Here is a 23756-nt window from a genome sequence, read left to right on the forward strand (position 1 = left end):
TCACGGATCCAGTGCCATGACAGTGACAGCATGAGGCAGAATTCTTTGCATTGGTGTTAGTTATTGACCCCATAGCTCCCCCTCCCTTGCATTTCAAATGGTTTGTTCCACCACCTCAAAGTTGCTCTTAAATAACACTAATTACACAATCAGGAGTTACCAGCAGTTGATTGAGGATTTAAAAGAAAAGAAGACAAACGCTTGGCTAAAATTTGTCCGTAGTTTATTAATCAGTCCAACTGTACATAATGCAGTGAGAGAGGGACACCAGACAATGATTAACATGGAGGATTACAACGATGCCAGTGCTATGGCAGCACCTGGAATACACCAACAATCAGCTGGACTGGAAATGATAGCCCTGCACAAGGAAACTGTTCAGGCCTCGATATGTACAGGCACCATACAGAGTGTGTGTGTATGTGTGTGTGTGTGTGTGTGTGTGTGTGTGATTAAAAATATCTGTCTGGATGAAAAACACACAAAAATGATTTTCAGTTCCACAAATGTAAAAGGGTGCTCTCTCTCTTATCCTCTGAAATACTAATTCAGTTATTTTGATAATTTCTTTATTTGTCCATCCACAGTTTGAGTACACTGAAGTGAAATGAAAGGAGACGTAGGAGTGGCCAAATACAAAAGATTAGCTGATTAGCAGAGGTTGTTTTTTTTTTTCCTTTTGTAAAACCATGTCTACACCGATATCACTATTACCCATACTTTTGTGCAATATCTTCCTTTGCATAGTAAATAAAAGTTAAATGTTTTTTATTGTTGACATGCACCTATCTTTTGTAGCATATTTTCCTTGCAGATTTTGGGGACTCCCATATAGAATTATAAGCCCACTATAGTGATTTGCATGCAGCATTACCTGTAGAGCTGAACTTGATTTCTACTAAGAGTTTATGAGAGCAAAAAGGCTTAAGCCAGTATAGTGGGTGTTGATGAGGACTGTTAAGTGAGACCTGGCCAGACACGTGAGCGCCTGCATGGACAGACTTCATGCCCTCAGCATGAGAGGCACCACTGGCTGCAGACAGAGGGGAAAGTGCTCCGTGTGCAACAACATCCACATGTTCGGCTGATTGGTTCTTTGGCTTTTGAGTCAGTGTTGAAGATACTTCAAAAACGGGGGGGCTAAATCGGATCACAGTCTGAATCTCTCCGGAAATGACGCGCTTCTCCTCGACACCACAGCTTTCTCTCTCTGTCCTCGAATCTGACTTGAGATTTTCTTCTCTAACCATTTTGGCCCAAATCCTAGTCTCAGTTTGTTTGTTTTTTATTTTAATAACATTACCAAAAACACCCGCTATACAAGATGTTAAGATAAAAAACAAAAGCATTTGATGTCCTTGGAAAATATGCTGTCAATTCCAATCCTGAACTCCTTAAATATGTACAGTGGTGTGTGCATGTGTGTATGTGTGTGTGCGCATTCACTACATGGCCTGCATTGCCCTTATAGGTCCTCACATGAAGCCTCCATAATGTTCTGCTTCAACAGGAGCTTCAACAGGCTTTCCACTGGGTTTGGCTTTTAATGAGGCTCTCTCCTGCGCTTTTTTTTTCCTCTTTCTGTGTTTTTTTTCTTCTTTTTTATTTTTGCAGTATATTCATAGCTTTGGTAGCCATGCAGAGCCCCGCAGAGAGGGCTCTTCATGCCGGGCGCGGGCGGGGTGGGTGGGGGTCGGGTGGGCCAGCAAGCAGCAGGTTTTGTTTCGATTTTATTCATGCCAGGTGAGAGAGTGGTGTGGATTCCGCCTGAACGCCTGTGCACTGGCACTAAAGGATGGAAAGAGGAGCTCTGTCACTCTAGAGATCAGGGTGGAGGGGCGTGGGAGTGGGTGAGGTGTAGTTGAAAAAGGCTGCATTTATAATGTCACTACAATGGAAATTTGTTAAAATGTCCACTATGTCTTTTTCAAGTAAATCTAATGCCAAAGAATCAGCAGCAGTAAGTGCAGTCCAGCTGTCAGGTAGCCAACTAAGGAAGCCTTGGAGCAGTCCCTGTGTGATTGCCATCTTCTCCTTGGGTTAAATGGCTGTGGCATTGGGGTCATACCGCCGTTTCTTCACATTTCTTGATGAGGAGATAAGAAAAAGAAGTCAGCATCTGCTATAATTATATATGCAACGGAGCTAGTGCAACCTGGACAAGCAACCACGCTCTCTTAAGGAAATGCTGTTAGTTGCAGTTTAATATTTAAGGCTGTGTTCAAAATCCCATACTTACGTACTTTTTAGTAGGCTTAAATAATGCGTGAGGATTGTTTGGTATAACACATTCTCAGTTATGTATCCAATAGCATGCGAGGTACATACTATTTTGGGTAAGCGGGACAGTGCAGTAGGTACTGCACGGCTGATTGGTGAACTGTAATCTAACATTGATAACTCTTGAACTTGAGTGTTTAAATACATGCTTTCACTCTGCTGTTAATAAAATTTCTACAAAGGCACTGGAATGTATCCTAAGGTTTAAATCCTACTGTTTAAGTCACACACAGTATGGGATTTTAGACACAGCGTAAGTGTGCCTGATGAAAATGTTCCAAATGTGCACTTTTTGAGGGCTTCAGGATCAAACGCCGAGGACACTGACGTGAGGACAGGCTGGTCCATGTTGGCCCGCTCAGCCTTGACTGCAAAGAGACAGTCAGAGGTATTTACAGTCACAAACCTGAGCGATGAGAAAACATCACATCTGCTTTACAATTTTTGCAGTACTGGCCAGATCTGAAATAAATAAACATGTTTAATTTTTGGACTCAAAGAACAATAAAGTCTAAGCCATATTACATAATTTTTAAGGTTTTACGAATATAAATATACTCTGTTGCCTTCTTGCAGATGTGCTGATCGGCTCCTTCGTGCAACATCAGTTTACAAGGTGAAGTGTAGGAGACATGTGTCATTACCGGTATTGATGGGAAACACATTAGTTCCACTCAAAACAACCATCTGGGAGGAAAGAGCTAACATAACGTGTACTCTACAGCGGAGAGGAGGAAAGAGGAGACGAGCACAGAAACAACGATCACAGCGGCGGCAGCAGCAACAGTAACTACTACCACAACAGTGGGACAACAATGAGTACAACAACAGGAGTGATGCATAACCTCCCCGTACTGTGGCTTGCTGTGGGGCTTCTATCACTCTGTCATGCACCTGTTCCAATAGTCGGTCAGTTGAAGGTGGCACTATTGCTGTGCGTGGTTCATGCAGTGCAATGCGCCGTGTCTGTACCGGGTCTGCGAAGCAGGCAGCAATGGCAGCTGGTGTGGGCGGGTCCGAGAGTCCTGCTCTGCTCTATGGCGGAGCTCGGCCATCCAGGTGGGTGTGGCCAGCCATGGCACAAAGGCTGCAGACAACAAAAAGGTCCTGGCTTCTCTCTCTCTGTGTGTCTGTGTGTGTTGTTCTCATAACTCCATTTAAAGCCTCGGCCTCAAAGAGCGACGGAGTGAGAAAAAAACATCATGGAAGTGATGAGAGCACGACAACCCTCGGACCAAATTGCTCAGGGTTTGTCTCAGCCTTTGTGCAATGAACTGACCTCCTCCAAATCAACAAGTCAACATGCAGAAATGTTTGGTTTCTTATTCTATTTTCTTTCTCTTTTTTTTTTTGTTTTTTTGCTGTTTTAGTGACAACCATGATGCTCTCTGGCATGCTTTAGTGGCTGTAGGACCATATTTATTATTTAGTCCTTAGGTCTGTTTAGATTAGGATGCGTAACACCCCTGTTGCTCAAGACAGCAGGCTAATCAGCGGTGGGTAGATTTCCTAGCCATAGAGTGACACTGAATGGCCTAGTTTAAGATTTTAAAGGGGAATAATTTCTGTAATATAAGTACAAACAAACTTTTCTTAACCACTTAGCTGTTATAAAGTATTCTGTCCCCTCTGTACTTTACTATGAAATGCATGTCAAACATTGAGCTCTGCCCGTCTAATCAGTTTGAGGTTCTGCTACAGATGCACAGACACCCCAAGCGTTTCCCAAAGTCAAATTTACTCATACAGTATCAAACACCTGAACGCCTTCCGCACCCATATGTGTTCTGCATGTCTCCTCGTCAATGTGAGCCTAAGTGTAATAAGTGTAACATGTCCACCCTGGGATGCTGTATTCTGTAGCAGGAGCTCAAACCCTGGTGTCTAGAAGCAGCAGGGATGCTAGAGTTAGAGCAGGAGAGGCATGCGGCGTGTTGCTTACTTAAAGCCCCATCCAGTCCCCCCCAGCACTATGGCAGCCACAAGGATGGCTCCGGCGATGGAGCCTATTATTAGATTGGTGGCACTAGGACCTGTAAAGGGTTATGGGGAAAAAGACATGAGTTCCTATACTCATTTACTGTATTAATAACATTTAGCTATACAATGATGATTTCACATGGAACAGAAAACATACCATAAGTATACTATTACAATAAAATGACTGAGTTTGAGAATGCATTTTTTGCATGCTTTTCAACCCCCTTTTAGTGTTATAAAGAGAATGTAATCAAGCAAACGCCCTGGAAATATTTAAGTTTATCTGGTGTCAGTTGAGGTAATGATTATCAGTGGTTTGTCTGTTAAGGTTGTGTAGACCCTGGGTATCCATCACTGTAAAGGTTTACAGGTGACATGTACGTGTGATCTGCAGTGTGAGCAGTACAAAATGTTTTTAGGGGTCCCAGTCACCACACAGCCTACCACTGACTGACAAGCCAGGTCACTAACTGGACACTTCTCAGGACTGTTTTCGTCTAAATGCCCCACATGCCCCAGAAAGGAGAGGATCACAGGAGCAACCACATAACGACTAAGAATAAGAGAAAGGAGAGGAAGTAGGGAGGAAGAGGGAGGATGAAGAAAGAGGCTTGTAGTAATGGGGAACGACAGGAAGTGACAGGAGAAGGAGAGGAAGGAGGGAGGGAGGGAGGGAGGGAGGGAGGAAGGGAGGGGAGATCCATCAATCAATCACACGACACTGAAAACATCCAATCACATGACAATTATATGGTCATCACCAACACACAAGAAAACACAAAGCCACCGGGACGCACACACGGGCTCAGGCCGGCTCACGAGACCGCCCGCACACTGAGGCACCACTATGAGAGGAAGAGCTGTGAAAGGGTTAAAGATGCTTACTCTATTCCCCACCCTGTGCCTCCAAAAATCACCCCCAGGGCCAGAATGGTCCCTGCTACTGCCCCTATCAGCCTGTTAGTGGCCACGCTCACTGTGCAGAGGGGAAAAGGAGCATTATTACCACCCTGTCAAAAACAAATAGCAGGCTTCTGCTTCAGAGTCATGGATGAAGTGACCACTGCCCCGTAAGCCCCTCCCCCTGTGGTCAAAGCATCATCTTCAGAATCAGAGCAAACAAATTTTACACTGCTTTTACATTCTCCTACAATCAAAGCCTTTATGTTCCCCAGTAGACCTGTGAAACTCAGGAATGTGCGACTGACTCAGATCTAGCAGTGCGACTGAGAGCGACACTGTAATAACATTTACACTAAACATACGATCAATGTGAATCTGGGCTAAATTAAAAAAGGGTGGATATATTCATTTTTGGATGGCGGATGGCGGGAGTAGAAAGGTTGGAAACCGACCCTTGGGTTCTTCTTCTGGAGCGACATCTGGCTCTTTAGGCGGGTCAGGCATGCTACAGTCTGTCCCGGCCCAGGTGGTGTCACAGGTGCACGTGGCTTCATTGTTGCACACCTGTACACAGCAGACATACACAGGTAAACAGAATGAAAGAGCCTCAAATCAGGATGCAGCAGCTATGGCTTTTTTCAATCTATCCACAGGATTACATTTTTAAAAATTCCCCTCTAGGAACTTTTTTCTCTTCCATTTTTTTTTACGTTTTGACGTATGATAGAAAAAACACAATAGCTATGTTTTATTCAGCTCCAGTAATCCAAGCTGGTGTGAGCATCACAGAAAAGCATCACAGCGAGAAAAGTGCAGGATGGTGTAAAAAATTTATTTAATTTAGGCAAGCTGGTTTTCGGCTGACTGGCTTACTGGGACTCTTGAAGAAAATCAATCAACCGATGTGTAATTTCCCAGGCAGCTATAGCCCCCCGAGGAGAACTCGCTTGGGAAAAAAACTCCTTTAAGAAACATCTTAAGCTTCATTTATAGTGCTGAACTAAATCCCTGAAGAACCTAACGCTGCAGTTAGTTAACGCTTTGCATTTATACTTGTGCACTGGTGTGTCTGCATTACTCCGTCGTCTCAAGTGAAACTCATCCAATCATCTGAGATAATAAATATTGAACAATGGCTACATGGAACATTTCTAATTTGGAAAAATAGTAGCAACTGCATTAGTAATTAATAGCAAAATGCTATTATTGGTATCATAATCACATATTGTAACCATAGGAAGTTATATTTCTGGGAAGATGCACGTCTCAATGCAGTATAGAGAAAATCAAGCTATTATCTATTATTATTGTTTTGTATCTGTGTGTTTCTTTTATTGTCAAAATAATATTTTCAAAAACACTTTGAGTTGCATTTAATGCAGGAAATATAAAGCATCGTGTTTCCTACAGAAAAGATTATGATTTTTGATTATTATGTATTTACATATTTTTAATTATGGCAATTTCTACCACATCAGCTAGAAATGATGCTGCACATGCTGGGCCACTCAGAAAGGAAGCACATTTAGAGTTTGAAAAGGCAGCCGGGATAGACTCGAGTTCAACCCTGAATGACCCTGAATTGCATAAGCCGTTAAGAAAATGGATAGATGGATAAAGAGAAGTATTTTATTTATTTTTATTTAAATACAGAATTAAAAAAGCTTTATTCTGCAACCTCTTCTTAAAAAATCTAAATAAAGCCAGTCTGGCTTACTGGTATAAGAGGTATTTGACATTTCCATAAAAGCATAGAGGTTTTCCCCAGTTTCCAGTTTGTGTTGACACCTGAATAAAGGATTGCCAGTTGCATATTTCCCTTAAGCCCGAGGCTTTTGTTTGACTTTTTCTACTGAGAAAAAAAAATCAACAACCCTGGGCATTTGAAATGCAATGAGCCTCCTTATTTTTCCTCATCCCTCCAGAGTGAGATTTAATAAACAAAGAGCAAATACTGGTGTTTGCCGAACAGAAACTCTAAGTTAAAGCATAAACAGCCTTTATCCATGACTCAGTAAGCACTCTTTTCATCAAAGGTGTTGGAAACACTCTGCAGCTCTTACAAAGAAATACTCCACGCAGTCCATGCTTGCTAATCTTCTAAAAATGAGTGAACACCCTCTCAATTTGCCAGTGAGCTAAGGTGTAGGTAAGTACGTACAAATACTCACCCCATGGCCTGAGCACACATGTCCGTTGGGTCCAATGGGGCAGGTGCTCATGTTAAGTGACTGGATGGGCAGACACTTGCGGTCAAGGCACATCATTGACGGCCCACAAGGAGTCCCATCCTCCACGTAGCCTAAATCAGTTTCATCATCCAAAAGGACGTGGGCACCCCTGAGGAGAAGGATGGAAAAGAGGTGAGGAGTGTTGAAGTCTCCCAAAAACTAAAGCCACAGAAGAAACACTGCCTGTAGGCACCCATTTTACAAAGAAATAGAAAAACTTCTAGTAACAGCTTGCGTTTTATGAGAAAATGACCCATTACGACACAAAAAATCCCCCAAATTTACTATAGAGTTTTTCTATTTATTTCCCACATGGGTAAAGAGCCCCCAGGCCCCAGGCATTATATTAAAGTAAATGTGTTTACGTGCACTGTATCACGTTCCCTTGGTGGTTGAAGGAGGTGGGGGTACTGTCTCCTTTCATGGTTCCAATGCGAGGGACACGCCCGACATTGGTACACAAAAGGAAACCACAGAACACGTCACTGTAAAAGAGAGAGATAAGCAACCGAAAATGTGTACAGATAGCACTCCTCCACCTCTCTAACAATGTAATGTCCACTTCTGCACCATCAATTACCAAAATGCACCAAAAAGTTCTATTAGTTATGTTCAAAGCGACATCTGTAAAGATCTGAAGCCTCCTGCTGATAACTTTGATTTGATCTGTTACAGTCAATGTTTAGTTTTTAATATTGAGTGCAATTTTAAAGTCACACTGCTAACCTTTAAACATGTTTACAAATACACTGCCTGGCCAAAAAGAAGTCGCCACCTGGATTTAACTAAGCTATTAAGTATAAGCCTTTCATTGGATAATTACTGCAGTGATTAATTAATGCAGCTGGCAACATGTCATTTAATTAACCCTAAGATGATGCAGTGAGCACCTTCTTATTATTTAAACAACCACATCACAAAACATTTCCCGTGGTTGTGGAAAAGATTTTAGTTTGTTTCAGAAGGTTACTGTCACCTTTATATTGGTAGAGACCCTGCAGAACTATAGAGAAACCCCAACAATGAGACAACACCCTATGAGCAAGCACTTGGTGACAGTGGGAAGGAAAAACTCCCTTTTAACAGGAAGAAACCTCCAGTAGAAACCTCCAGTAGAAACCACAAGTAGGCCCACAAGAATGTGTGGGGGGCTTGGATCCATGCCATGGGTGTGATGGGAAAGAGAAGAGAGAGCAGAGGGAGTTAGGACACAAGGCGCACTATGGGAGAGCTAGAATTTAAAATGAATTACTAATAATTAAACGCAATATCCTTCTATAAACACATGGAAACTGAAAAAGAAAGGGAGTGAAGGACATGGGACTCTCCCAGCAGTCTAAGATTACCGAAGCATACCTAAGGAATGGTTCAGAGTCACCTGATCCAGCCCTGACTTTACGCTTTATCAAAAAGGAAAGTTTTAAGCCTCCTGTTATCTCCAGCAAAGAAAAACTAAAACAAAAAAAGAAGTGTCACTGTGTAAAACCTGGAAGGAGGAATGTGGTCATAAAAAGAGGTGGATGAAATGACGGACCCATCATGCCGAGCGCCTAGTGTACAAGCCTGCAGAGGCAATTTTACAATCTTCGGCTGCTTCGGTTGGTTCTACAGTGCCATGTGGCCTAAAATAAGGTCAGCTGACTACCTGAATATACTGAATGACCGGGTTTTTCCACAGTGGATGTTTTTCTTCCCTGATATCACATTCATGTTCCAAGATAGCAATGCTAGGATTTATCAGGCTCAGACTATGAATAAATGGTTCAAGGAGCATGAGACATCATTTTCACACGTGGGTTGGCCAACCCAGACTTAACTGACCTTAACTGTTATTGGGAATATTGCCTTATTGGGAATGTGCCGGAGGAGACTTTACAAAGCGTTCTGATTCTGCCGACATCAATCTTGTTAAAAAATGAATGCCACTCTGGATGAGAATACATATTGTGAAACTGCATGAGCTTTTTGAAACGATGCCACTGCAAATGCCTGCTGTCATCGAAGCTAAAGGCAGTCCAGTTAAATATTTGAGGGTGTGGCTTTTTTTGGCTGGGCAGTGTAAACCGACTTGACTTTTACCATCACGTCCCAGTTAAAGAGAAAAGCCAGGAAGACTGAAGACGTGTGCTGAGGTGGTTTCCCTGGAATTTTTTTTAAGTAATTTATCTGATTGATAAAAATACATTCCTGGCATTTGATGGCAATGATCCATTTTAAACAGTGTCCTTTGGTGCCCTCTGTTGGATGGCTGTAAAAAAACAACAACTAAGAAACCAGATGCTGAAATTCCACATAACAGGATTAACTTGTACAACATGTCTTTGGAATACCACAACAAAAAGTTGGGGATCCTAAAGGATCTTGACAGTAAAACTTTCTCACCTACGCACAGCTGGCTGCTTGGTGCACAAAGTGGGTGTAAATGTTGGCTCATCAGTTTAGAAAAGTTAAAAATATGCTTTCAGGCACTTTATTATTCAATGAATGTGCGACAGTGTTATTATTTTGTGCTCACTGTTTGCTACACTGGATCCATTTTTCTCCATCTTTTCCACAGTTGCCCTTCTCTGTGCCCTCCGTGTTCAGCTTCTCATAGCAGAACTTCTCCGAGCCTCCGGCCTCTAAAACCAAAAGACAGGCAATGAGCTGCACACTGCCTCTCCTCGTGCAGAACCCGTGCTCAAATTAACCCGAGGAGCATTAAACCTTACTTGATCCCCAGATGTATTTACACTGGTTCTCTCTGGTCTTACACTCTCCACTGTAACAGCGACCCTTTAGATAGAGATTTTTTTAAAAATCAGAAAACTTTGAGCACATGTTGGCATTAATTTTTGTTTTTAAATACCCATTTCTTACCTGGTTTACCTGGCAGATGTAACCATCTTGTTTATGAAGGTTTGGCGGGCACTGTAAAAATCACAAAGAGAACAACCTTTCTTTTTTAACAGCCAAATTTGTGTTCAATGTGCAAAAAAATGAACTACTTAAAGCTATTTAAAGCTAAATAAACCATAAGCTCAACCTGTCCCGAGTCCCCAGAGCAGGTCTCTGAGATGTCACAGTCGTTCACAGCATAGCGGCAGCTGTAACCTCGTGGGTAGAACTGGCAAGAAAAGGAGAATAAAACAGTGTTAGATTTCAGAAATCAACTACTAGGTTTTCTGAGCTTTAAAAAGAAAGAACCAAGCTTGTACCAAGCATGTTTTATTGCAGCATGGTCCATCGCTGCAGTGTGCCCCATTGGCAAGGGAGCACTTCTTGCAGCATTCCTTTTGGCAGTCCTGAAAACAAAGGGAAACGAGCTTCAAGCATCTGAACAAAGAGAAGATGGCAAATGGGCGTGCGTGACGTGGTGAAGTAAAAAGACCCTCACTGTTCTCAGTCCGCAGTCGCACTCCTCTCCCAGTTCTACAAATCCATTCCCACAATTTGCTGCCTCGAACAGCTGTCAGGAGAGGACAAGACGGTGTAAAAGGAGCATGTGTGCATAAAAGTTTGACATGTTGAGAGAAGGGGCAGCTAACCTTGGTTGGCCTGTTGAACAAACAAGAACCTCCACCTTTCAGGAGGAACTCCTTGTAGTCTGAGATGCTGCATTTGGAGAATTTTTGTGGGTGTTGGACTCTGCAGAGAGAAGACAGTGATATTTACAAGTATTCAGTTTTCAAAGTCCAACCAAACAGGATACAGTCAAAAAACTATGCCTAAAATGTTGACTTCAAGTAATCTGAGTGCATGTAAATTTGCCAAAAGTCAATTTTGATTAGGTATCTCAAAATTTCAGCTTACTGACTAAAACGTATCACTAAGTTTAAAATCTTGAAATAATAACCTGAAATTTTGACCAATGGAAGTCGCAGAAACGAGCTTCCATGGAAAGATGACCCTGCAACTATTATTACTGTGTTTATGTTCTCAGTTGCAAGTTTCAAGTTAAACTGAATACAACACGATTTAAATTGTGGTCTCAAATAGAGGCGTGAAGAATGATAAAGCTGGGTATGCTTCTGGTCACTGACGAGTCACTATCGTAACAGCATGCTTTGTCCCTCGGTTTTTGAGTCAGAGCCACCTGTTGCTCATCCTGTCCAGTTTCAAAACAACAAGATGGTGACGGCAAAATCCTCTCTAGGAACATAACTAACCAATGGGGGACACCCTGGTGACTACAGCTACCTTTTATATACCCAATCCTACTTTAGTTAAAAGAGTTGCTTAATATTCACAAAACAGCATGCTGAAATTACAATAGGTGCAACTTATTCATTTTCTTACTTGTGTACTGACTGACTAGGTGGTTAAAAACTGTGTAACCGTATTAAACAGTCGCTCAGAGTTAATTAATAACAAGCAACAATGAAAAAAGCTGAACAAGTACTGATTACTACATTACTGAGTGCACACAAGCGAGCATTTGTAATTGCTCCGCCATGTGAATGAATGAGTGTGTATGTGTGTTTCTCGGGGGTATGTTGGATCGTACCCAGTATCCTCCATTATGCAACCAGTCCACTGGCTAGTACAGCCGCATTCCTCTGCAAAACAGGACAGAAAGTGTAAAAACACCAGAGAAAGAAGAACGGACAGAGTAAGAAAAGATAGCATCCACAACTTTCATTTTAAATAGAGACTTAAGACTAGACAAAGTAAACATGTTAGCATGATTTTTTTTGTCATTTCAAAGAAAAGCAGTCTTAATCAGTGGATTTAACTCCTGATATCCAGCTTTCTGCTGAATAATGAAGAATCCCTTCACTTTATTTTACACTGACATTCTCCTAGGCAGCTTTGGGGCCACAAACAGGCTTTTGCTGATGGTTAGCATTTTTTCCAGCTTGCAGTTTCTAACCTGGCAGCTGCCTCATTAAGCACGGCGATCTCAAATCTGATGGCATAAATTCTTTCCCAAACGGACATTGGCTGGTCTACTTTTCTCAAATACAGTCAGTCCACCAACTGTGACTTCTGGCAGCAGGGTTGCAAAGAGACAGTTTGCTCCAAACATAAATCACCTTTTTGTTTTAGAGGAGGCCTGTGAATGCAACTAAAATATCAGTCAAGACTTTTAAAAAAAATGCATTGTATCCTGTATTTCAACAGCTAAATGCCAATAGTAACTGAATAGTGAAATGTGAAAGTTCACATAACACAAAACACTTCCTTCTTAGACCTAAAGAGTTGAGAGCAGAAGTATTTGTGGTGCTCAAAGAGCTAAAAATACAATTTCGAGAAAGAAAAACACCTACATTTCTGATTAATGGAGCTACTTCTCCAATTTCCAGATGTGAGATTACATCCAGTTAGCAGTCTTAAATAAAGCGCATTTAAACACCTGCCATCAAAAAATTTCCTCTGCTTTACAAACAACTTTAGCCGCGCAGCACAAGGATTTCAGCTGTATGTTTATGTCTGTTTTAAGAGTGAAAAATGTTCCCATCCTGACCTTAGTTCAAGCAAAGCTGGACAATGTTAGAGAGGCATCTGAAACCAGTGTAGGGATCACAGGGTCTTCAATAAAACACCACATAGGTGCATTTTTGAGACAGCTACATAAAAACTGTTATTTACTATGTGCCATGAACTTTGTGACTTTAGCCTGCCATCCCTATCGTACTTATAGCAGCTGTGTGTTAAGAAAAAGTGTTTCATGTTTACTTCTCTTGGATGCCGGATCCCACTGGATGCCGAGGTTCTGTGCCAGGCTCTGGGAAAGAGACACTACCATGGACGAGGTGGTGCCGTACTGTTGGCACAACAGTGACAAAACATTATTCACCGCATAATCACACCGCGATACGTCCACAGAGCAATGCTGGACGTGTGACAGTAAATCTGACCTCATTGACGCCTACTCCACGGCTTACAGAACACATGCCTCCAAAGTACGCAGTGCTGCTTCTGCGGTAGTGGAAGGTGGCGTTTCTACAAGAATGATGGAGATGAAGAATAAGACAGAAGATATAAATAGCACAAAGCAGGTAAGAACACAGCAGTGCAGCTTTATTTACAGGCAGGCAAACAAAGCGTACTTCCATCGGAGCAAAACCAGAACAACAGAGACGATCTGTTCAGCCCCCGAAGGGTGAACTTACGAGAGTAGCTGCACAGAATCGGCATGGTGCTTGATGCTTTGCTGCCGGTACTTGGAGAAATCACGCAGCAGTTCCAGCGGCTTCACACTTATGGGGATGTGATCCCTGTCTGTCCAGATCTCCACAGCAACAAGCACCACACGTGTATGGAGTTGCTCTTTGAAGATCTGCCGTCAGAGGCAATGAATGGAAGCAGTAAAGAAAAAAGAAAAAAACACAACAAAACGCGTGAGATAGAGGCAGAGAGCGACAGCAAAGGAAGCAGAGACGGGGAGGACAGATGTAGAATAATGGGAGCGGGGAGGAATACAGGGGAGTGTACACACAAAGAACACAGACAGACAAGGGTAACGCTGATGTTTAGCCATGATGTTTGCCCGGGTCTTTGGATTTGATGTTATTTTTGGAGTTTTGAATTCTTAGTTATCTATCCGAGTTTGGGTGTCTGTTTTGCTTTCTCTGTTTTTCTCTGTTGAAGTTTTGATTCTTATCTTTGGCATGATGATTTCTGGATTCCTGATTTGATCCTTTGCAGTATTACTGAAGATATATTTTTAATGTTTAGATAAAATGAACACAGAAGCCTGTTCTAGTCAAAGTTTTTATGCTTCCTTGTATTCCAGTTGCTGTCTTGAGGTATTCTAGCTCAAGACTAACCAGAGTGAGTTTCTTGTCTCTGTGTTTAGTGTTTATCTTTTGAGCTATTTCCTGTTTTACTCTGTCGGTTGTCTCTTGTGTCTTGCTTTGACTTTTACTTCCTCCCCTGTGATTATCTTGCATTTTCACCCATGTTTCATTTCTCTCCTGCACCCAGTTTGCCCTCAGGTTGTTTATATACACTCACTACAAACTGCATTTAAATGTTTAATTCTATGTGGCATAGATTCAACTAGATGCTGGAAACATTCCCTGGCGAATTTGGTCCATATTGACGTGACAGCCTCCCTCAGTAGTTGCAGATTTGTCAGCTGCACAATAATGATGTGACTCTTCCATTGCATCCCAAAAAGTTTTAGCAGCACTTTCATTTAAATAACCCCTTTTCCCCATTCTGACAGTCAATGCAAATTTCCGCAGGTCATCTTGACACCTCTACATGCCTCCATACACTGAGTTACTGCCATGTAATTGGCTGATTCAATAGTTGGGTTAATGAGCAGCTATTGAACAGCTGTACCTAACAAAGTGGCTGGTGAGTGTATACTGCCTTTCTTTCATTTAGTCTTTGTCTTCCCTGGATGTGTGCTTGCTGTTTACCCCGGTTCTCTGTGGTTTCCTTGGTTTTAGTTATTGATCTACGACGTCGACAAAATAAAAGGTTTGTTTTGCATTATTGTGTCTGCCTGGAGTCGTGCATTTTAGTCCTGTGACAATGTTTACCATTGTAGTTTAAGCATCAAATGCAAATTACACACGAGGGTGAATGAAATGTTAAACATTTTGCAGACAGTGAGCGCTGAACAAAATCAAATCTTATCCAGCTTGTGATGCCAGAGAAGTCATGTGCTAGACCACAGGTGTCCAACTCCAGGCCTCCAGAGCCGGTGTCCTGCAGGTTTTAGATGTGTCCTTGATCCAACACAGCTGATTCAAATGGCTAAATTACCTCCTCAACATGTCTGGAAGTTCTCCAAAGGCCTGGTAATGAACTAATCATGTGATTCAGGTGTGTTGACCCAGGGTGAGATCTAAAACCTGCAGGACACCGGCCCTCGAGGCCTGGAGTTTGACACCCCTGGGCTAGACTGTGAGTATTTTGGTGCTGATTTGGTGATAATAGTAGCTGAGTGAAGTTAGACCTGCTGATGGCACAACATTAAAAGTCAACTGTTATTTAGTACAGCAGGAGATGTTGCTGAACTCTTGGCGGGTCTTCTACAGATGATATTCTAAAAGAGGTTTCCAAAAAAAGCACACACTCCAGTTTGCTCAAAGGATAAGTAAAAAGCTTACTCACACTATCCACAAGATTAACTACTGACTTGGCAAAGTTCCTCGTGTGCTGCTTGTTCCTGTGTCGTTTAAACTGCAAACAGAAAGGGGGAGGGAAAAAATAGCACACAGTGATGTACAGTGTGTAACATTCAGTGACGCTTGCTGCTCCCTCTTCAGGGAGGGAGTCGGCCCAGGTCTGGAATATTAAAGAGTATCTTTTTGTCCATGATAAAATACCAGCTGTACAGCATCAAATGAGGAAAAAAGGAGAGATTTTTACGCACCATACTGTGGTCGCTGACAATCATGACTTCTAAATACTTCATCTCCTCAAATACACTGCGAGGCATCTGCAAAACAAAACAACAATGACCAGGCAGCTTCAAGCGTATAATTTGGAGTATCACCATAGGTCTGACCTTGTAAACTTCTGTGGGTGTTTTTATTGTAAACTGTGAAACGCAGCCGGAGTGAGTGCACTAAAGTCATTGCATTACTTCAGAGAGAGGTGAGATCAGAGACTTACTGCTCGCTTTTTCCTGCGCCTCAGCCAGGACAGTTCATCCAGCTCGGAGAAGAGCTGCTCCTCATCTTCCTCTGCAAATAAGCACAAGGAAAGAGTGACACCTCTACAGACTCAAGTGTTTACGTCCCTGCAGCCTTGTTTTGAAAGAAATCAGTTATGCATGTGACATTTTCCCAGAAATTCCTACAGCGTGTCTCAAAATTTCCCATGAAGTGCAAAAAGACGGGTGGAGACAGGGAACTTGGCAAAACAGCAGCGAGGCAAGTGATGTGATCCAAGGAAAGTTATACACATTTGGTCCATTTGGCAACTATAACACTAAAATCCAATCCAGTTTGTTTTAAAGGTCTCTTCTGAGGTGACAGCCTATCTGGACCTTCCTGTCCTTGCTTTGTGGTGAAGACAGGGATGATAATGTCAGGGTTAAGAAGTCAAAAGAGGTGTGGTGCTGGTCAGAGGGGAAGGACTGATAAAGACAGTGTGTGAAAAGATTAATGACAGGCATCGAAACCTTACCCTGCTCCTGTGAATCATCATCCCACAAAGAAGAGGCTGCTCTTCTTAGTTTGTGAGGCCTAGCAGCTGTATCCTGTAGGAGTCAGGCAAACAAATCGGGGGGAAAAAAGGAAGGGTAACTTGTACAAGCAGTTTATTCTGCTTAAAACCAAACATTCAGCAAATGAAAAAAATACATTTAAACGCTAACACTTAATTTATCAAGGATTTACAAAAGTAAATGCAGGACTAAATAATTACACAAATAAAAATGTTTGGCGCTGAATGCCTGCTGCACCACTTTTCTGACGTTTAGCTGCTGTTATGTATCAGAGCGAGTACTCTTGAGTTGCTGATTTCAAGAGCACGAGGTGTTCCAGTTTTATAAAGAACGAGAGCACTTATGTTTGCATGTAAAGGGGGGGGAAACTATTTTTCCCACCAACAATGCAGTCAAATCCACTTATAGTAACAGGAAAAGGAACATTTCAAGCAGTGCACAAACATGTAGACTGTCGATGCTAGAAAACAGATACCGTGCAATCAAAAGCATGTCCGACAGATGATTACAACAAGAAGAAAGTGCTGGCGATCTCTAAACATCCCGTCACTCATGATTTTTTTGGCCACAGATTCCCATTAGCACCTAATGTTCCTCTTTGACTATAACTATGATATAATTATTGGTCAGAGGGCCCGGTGGCGCCAGTGTCCGGCAGCCTCGCCTCTGTCACTGCGCCCCAGGGCAGCTGTGGCTACAATGTAGCTTGCTATCATCAGTGTGTGAATGTGTGTGTGAATGGGTGGATGACTGAATGTAGTGTAAAGCGCTTTGGGGTCCTTAGGGACTGAGTAAAGCGCTATACAAATACAGGCCATTTAACAGGAAGAACTGGTGTGGGCCAGAGGCATCACTGAATAGTCATCCAGGACTAGAAAACCACCCTAACCGTAACCAGCTTTCTACTATGGCTTGACAAATAGGTATTATGATGATTAACATACAATAAAAATGCACATTGTTTGTTTTTGCTATAGCCATATTTTAGATCATGAAATCCAACAATTAAAGAATACCTGGCATATCGAAGTAGTAAAAAAAAAAAAAAAACATAGGGTCATGTTAATGTCATATAGGAAATGGCCCTTTCCTTTGAAAACAGGATCATCCTGGTAGGATATCCTTGAGTGAAAACAAAAAGGAGTAACAGCATAAAACGTGCGTTTGCATCCAAGGTGAGGATGTTTGTTTGATCGCAGTGTGCGTGTCTGCGAAAGGAATAACTTACACTTGAATGATTCTGTTGCAAGGGCTCGATTAGATACACATGGACTCCATCGTCAAACATCCCACTGCCAGGCAGAGGGAGAATAAAAGGGAGAGACACACCAGTCAATACCGAGTCAATAGGAGCTAAGCAGCAGAGATGAGTACATCCAGAGATATTCTGAGCGCGGCGAAGATTTCACAAAAAAAATAAATAAATCTGATGTTCACTTACTGCAAACCGTTACAGGTAGATAAGGCTGCGTGGGAGTTATCGTTCCCTCTCACCTGGCCGTGGTAGTAACAGTGCTCACCGCCCTGAGGGAAGAAGACACAGTACTAAGGCAGCATCGGCGCTAGCATAACGCACAGAGTTGTGTGTACACCGTTGTGGCACTGTGTAAAGCTGTCAGTGTGTTTGAATTTTCCAGCAGTCCTAAAAGGGTAACAGCTTGTGTCACAGATGTCAGTTTTGGCTTATTTGCAGCTCACTCCTGCAGGGGGGCTCAATCTATGCTTGTTAAAAGGGGAAGTTAATACACTGCAAGGTGGGTGCCGACACTGTTTGTGAGTCAGCCATCAGACCCCGGGTGAGCGCAGGACCCCGTTTCCCTCTGTCTCTCTCTTTTCCTCTCCCTCACACACACTTCACCCATCCCGTCCTGCACTGATACTGCAGAGTACTTTCGCTCCCTCATCATGTGACCAGAGCTCCAGCAGGAGGCTGCAGGGGAGCAAAACCCTGCTGATTCAGCTACAGCATGCCCAACCCAGCTCTCTGCCTGAATCAGCAGCAGGAGAAAACAGCTCTCATCTCCATCTCACTAGCTTACATCCTCGTCTATGTTTCTATCTATCTATCTATCTATCTATCTATCTATCTATCTATCTATCTATCTGTCTATCTATCTATCTATCTATCTATCTATCTATCTATCTATCTATCTATCTATCTATCTATCTATCTATCTGTCTATCTGTCTATCTCTGTGCAAGGTCAAAGCAGCATACACATGGCCCACCACAGCAAAATAACTGAGAAATGTGTCTACTTAAACATTACCTTTGATATAACAGGTTTCTCTCCTTCATAGTGGATCTCAACATAATCTGAAGACAGCAAGTCACTGAAGAAAACAGATATTGCAGTTAGTAACAGGAGGAGTTGCCAGGAGGAGTAAAAGGAGGTGATGCAGTGAAAAAAAACCATGCAGGAGTCTGTCTGTCTCGTTTTGCTTTCTCTGACTCACATATTGTGGTTTTAAACTAGTGGTGAGAGAGCAGTGCTTTGGTTGGCGTTTAAACACGAACAGTCATCACCGCCGGGCCCGCATTTGGCTGCACAAACACTCCCCTGGCATCTCAAAAGTGCAGTGGAGATGTTAAATGTTGTCTGCCCTCAGGAAAAATTACTATGCAGGTAACCGGGGGATGACTAACTAGCCCGGCAGAAGATGCACAAAATAAAACTGGATTTGATAAAAATCTCTCAAAAGCACCGTGAGAACAGAACAGAACAGAAGCAAATTATATCATATGAAGCTGCTTCTGCATCAGATTTGCCCAAATTAAACTGAACGGAAAAGCCTAATGCGATAAATTATCGTAAGGCCTCGACCTCACCTTGAACACAACAGTCCTCTCAGCAGCTCCCTGAGTCAGCGTCCCTCACACACTCGGGCTGTTAGCTGACTTCAAGAGATAATTTCTGCCACAATGGCGCTTTTTTTTTCTGAGTAACCTTGCAAAACGGAAACATCCCTCCTCTCTGAACATATAGCTGTGCCGCAGCAGGAAAAAAAAAAAGGATGGAAATAGTGGCTCTGTATTGTGACACCAGCAGCGTGACCAGTTTTTTGAGTGATACGTTGGAGCATGTGAACAGGAAGTGCACCATTACGAGAGGTGAGCCAAGGCACGAGCAGTCTCTGAGAGATTCCTGAGTGAAGGGCTATTTATAGCTTGACAGATGAGAAGAGTGGGCCACACCAGAGTGTATCGGTGTTTGAACGGCTGTGTGTGTATGAGTGTGTGTTTGGCTCTCTGGCTGGCTGGTAACATAGCTGAGTGTGGAAAGGTAAAGCGCCGGAGCGTGAGCATCTTGAGGTGTGTCATTTTAAACGTCTATGCGCCACGGTTGCGTGTGGAGACCGTGAGAAGGGAGTTCTGCCCCAAGGTCTCTTGGTTCACAGGAGACGGAGCACCACAATGCAGCAGGAGAGGCCGCAGCACATGAATGGCACAAAGAGGTAAAGGAGAGAGAGGGGACCAAAGAGCTGCATGAGGTTCTCACGTCTGGCGCCAGATCAAATGTAACTCTAAAATCCCATAGCAGCACATAACGCTGTCATGCTGTTCATGCAAGGCAATAATCTGCTCTGAGGCTTAATATATGGAGATGCTATTAAGTATTCAGAAAGACGGCAAAGGAAGAAAATCTCCCAGACAAAGTTGCCATTGTGGCCACTGACGATTTAACTAACGCATTTCAAAAACATCCAGATTCTTTAAAAGTAAGACTTATATTAGTTTCTGTAAATCATCTTTTTAGTTGCTTGCAATTCCAGGTACGGTAAGAGGTGAGCAGATAAAGCAGCACCCACTAGCAGGGTGCAGACCTATCTATATTTAGATCAGTGCTGCTGCAGCTACAACACTAAGCAGAATTCAAACCCCTGTTCTCACACAAAAAAAGCATCTAGTTGAGAACCTACAAGCAAACAGCTGGGAATCAAGGTCACACGTGCAGGCCTCTTCACTGCTGCTGAGATTTTCCTGTTGTACTCTGTGGTGATTCCTGAACAGAGTGACAGGCTTTTCTGTCACTTGACACGATGCATGCGATACAAGAAGCGATGCATTTTTCATTTCAGCTAAACCTCACAGGAAATGTTCAACTTAAAACGAAGATAGCAGTGACAGACACTCTGAAGATATCCCAGCGCCGATATGTGATCTCCAAAACCGCAGACTGCAAAAGATTTCTGAACTTGTACATTTGGGCAATAAAACAAATACTAATTGCTCCATACTGCTGCACTGCCTACAAGCCTTTATCAGCCTTGACGTGGGCACTGACATGATACGTAAACCACTATGAAGCCAAAGCTCCAACATTTCCTTCATTATAGTTGAAGTAACAACTGTATAAAGTAATTTCAAAGCGTGTTTACAGGATCTGAAGTTTATGGCACATCCTCTGTGATCTCAGCAAGCCACAGGCACAAGCTGAATATCCAACCACATGATAAGAAAACATAAAAGTAACTAAATCCTACAGGAATTTTTCACATATGTACGCCAGGCTTCTTTATACAGGGAGTGAATCCATAGATGCAGAACACAGAGCAGCCGTCTCCATCCTCATTTTGATGCAAGCTTATTAAATCCTCATTAAATATAGAGATGTTGGTTATCCAAAATCCTTCAGATAAAACTAGTCTGGCTGCTGAGCTGACGTCGCTCTTAGCACTTAGCAACCAACGTGCTGACCCACAGTTTCCCTGATTACATTATCTTCAATTGATGCTGCATTAAGCTCTGTTCTGACACATTATACATATCATTTACAAACAAGAGTCAGCCACTCGACGTGGTTCAGCGCTTCGTATCTTTGTTTGAGTCGACTTTCAGTTCACTAAACGTCTGCTTTGTGCTGTCATGATAGAAATACAAGTGTGGTGCACTTATGCATGTTCTGTTTGAGTCCTACACTGGTCTTTATATTTTTTATCTTTCTGATCACAACAATTTCATTATATTTATTATTACTGTGGTACACCAAAATCTGTAACAAGCAGATTTATATTTAAATTAGTAAAGGATTTAAAACAGGAAATAAGAGTTATCTTAATTGTATTCTATACAGCACCACGTATTATAGAGTGAAGAGTGTCTATGATAGGCTATATGGATGCTGGTCACAAGGCCAGCATGATACAAGATACTGAAATTCTATTGTTTTATCTGTTTAGTCATTTTTGCTGAGATGACCTTGAGAACAAATACTCTTTGACATGTTCTTATCATCTGGTGTCATTTCCCATAAAGGGCTATGATGCGTTTTGTCTCATGCTAAATTAGCACTCAGACAGCCTGGTGGTGAGATTTTAGGAAAAAAAACAAGGTCTTGCGCAAAAATAATGTTTGAGGATTTTACAGGGAGATCAACAAAATTCTTACACATCTCTGAGTTTCACAGAAAAAAAGCCCACAATCGATAACACTAACCAATTTAAGTGAAATGAATCGCTGTGGTTAAATTAGATTAGGAGGACTTACTTGTTAAGAGACAGATCTAGAACAAATCTGGAGCCAAATGCCTCTAACTGGAAACTAACTTGGGCTAGGTGGACTGCCTGTAGAAGGGAAAAAGAGTAGTCACTGCAGATAATGGTAGCTTGCAAAACAAATAAGATTAAAGCAGCGTCTCACAGAGCCAAAATCCTCCAGGGTCTGCCTTCAACTTCATTTACAGCACAATGCACAAATAACAGATGTGCTGTATCAATGACGGATGTTAATGTACAACGGGTTGACGGGAAGAAGTGCTTCTTTCAGCACACTTGCTTTGGCATCATTCCAGTTGCTAAAGAAACACATAAACTATGCTAGGTGGGTCTATTTTGACTACTATCTTAGCTTTGACTGATTCTGTACAGCAAACTGACATGAAATACTGGGATCAGACCAAACAACACAATATTATGTACTACAACCTTTGACCATACATCTTGCAAACTTTTTGCACAATCAAGGCTATGCAAGCATTAATCATCGTCATCCACCCCTCTTCCACATACCTGGCCCTCTGAAGCTTGGTTCTTAGCATGGGTGTTCAGGTCATGGTAGGTACTCTCAGAGTCCTCATTTAGGTAGTAGATCAACCGAGAGGGGTAGGTGATCACATGCTCTACTGCATGGTGTGTTGTGTTGTATGTGGTGGGTGCTGCAGTTGCCTGTTGCTTCAGCAGAGCCGACACTGCGTCCCTCTCAACCTTGTCCTCTACCCCTTGAACCTCTGCAAGGGATTTTTCACAGCACAGATACATATATACATATATATATATTAAAAACCTAAACGATGCGTACAGATATGCACAAAGCCAGGTATCATCTTTAATTCATTAAACACAATTATTACACTGAGGCAAGTGGCTTTAGCTTTATGACATTTTTATGACACAGTTCATTTGCAGTGATTACATGCAGCAGTATACTCAAAAACTAATAGCAACCCCCAATTACACTGATTTAGAACACAGACTATAAACTGCCTCATTTAAATGAAAACCACTTTTGATACGGTTATTGCCAAAGTAAAAACTGCACCAGATAAATACTGTTCTCATTTAATCCGGCGTGCCTGGATAATATCACGCACTTGAACAAACACAGAGCCTGTGTGTTAGACTTAATTCAAGCGTAGTAAATATCCATAACAGTGATCACTGTGTTTTTACTAGCTGAACAAAAGATGCTGAGATGCTGTAGTCTGCCCTCATGCAGCATCACGCTAAAGACGCAGCGTGTTAAATACAATAATTCCCCGTGGCTTCCGAGGAACGCTGTCATAGATCCAAAGCACATCACCAAACAATATTTCAGCACAAAGCACAGAGTGGAAGGCGTACGCGATCACATTAAAGTGACAAAAAAGCCAGCAGGCTGTGGCAGTACCTACCGAGTGAAGCTAGTGATGGATGAAGCCAAGGCAAAAGGATGCTGACGAGCAAAGTGGCCAGAAATATCAAATGCATGATTCATATTTGATAACTGAAACATCTCAATATCAACACATCAACGCAGTTAATTGCTCGCGGCCCATCGTGGCGGGGGAGGTGCCGTGGAGGGGGGATCTCTTCATGGATGCAGGAGACACCGGGCTTTACTGCTGCAGTAGCGGAAGAGGAGGAGGAGGAGGAGGAAGAAGCGAGAGAGGAGGGGGTGCTGAAAGAAGGCGGTGGCCAGGAGGCAGCTACTGGAAGTCTACCAGCAGGTTGCTGCTCCTCCTTGATGAGCTCAAATGTCCTTTCTCACCACAG

General features: G+C 42.5%; 1 protein-coding gene across 3 annotated transcripts; it reads right to left on the reverse strand.

Annotated features, from left to right (window-relative positions):
* Positions 1–206: 206 nt before the first annotated feature.
* Positions 207–23590, reverse strand: LOC116322911 (disintegrin and metalloproteinase domain-containing protein 23). Of its 3 annotated transcripts, none has more exons than XM_031743124.2 (26): positions 23396–23590; positions 22515–22732; positions 21994–22070; positions 18776–18839; positions 17948–18030; positions 17735–17798; positions 16467–16539; positions 15951–16021; positions 15709–15774; positions 15447–15515; positions 13490–13656; positions 13235–13319; positions 13053–13140; positions 11881–11932; positions 10922–11021; positions 10771–10842; positions 10592–10678; positions 10420–10500; positions 10254–10304; positions 10106–10169; positions 9910–10015; positions 7760–7879; positions 7335–7503; positions 5616–5727; positions 4223–4313; positions 207–2086 (listed from the first exon to the last, which is right to left on the reverse strand). In XM_031743124.2, the coding sequence occupies exons 1-26, from the start codon at positions 23469–23471 to the stop codon at positions 2041–2043; spliced, it is 2352 nt and encodes a 783-aa protein (XP_031598984.1). In that variant the 5' UTR covers positions 23472–23590; the 3' UTR covers positions 207–2040. The 3 variants fall into 3 exon arrangements, with proteins under 3 accessions (XP_031598984.1, XP_039455876.1, XP_039455877.1); XM_039599942.1 differs by lacking the exon at positions 4223–4313 and adding an exon at positions 5146–5236; XM_039599943.1 differs by lacking the exon at positions 4223–4313.
* Positions 23591–23756: the final 166 nt, after the last annotated feature.

Source organism: Oreochromis aureus, linkage group 16 (assembly GCF_013358895.1).
Source record: "Oreochromis aureus strain Israel breed Guangdong linkage group 16, ZZ_aureus, whole genome shotgun sequence".
Taxonomy (NCBI): domain Eukaryota; kingdom Metazoa; phylum Chordata; class Actinopteri; order Cichliformes; family Cichlidae; genus Oreochromis; species Oreochromis aureus.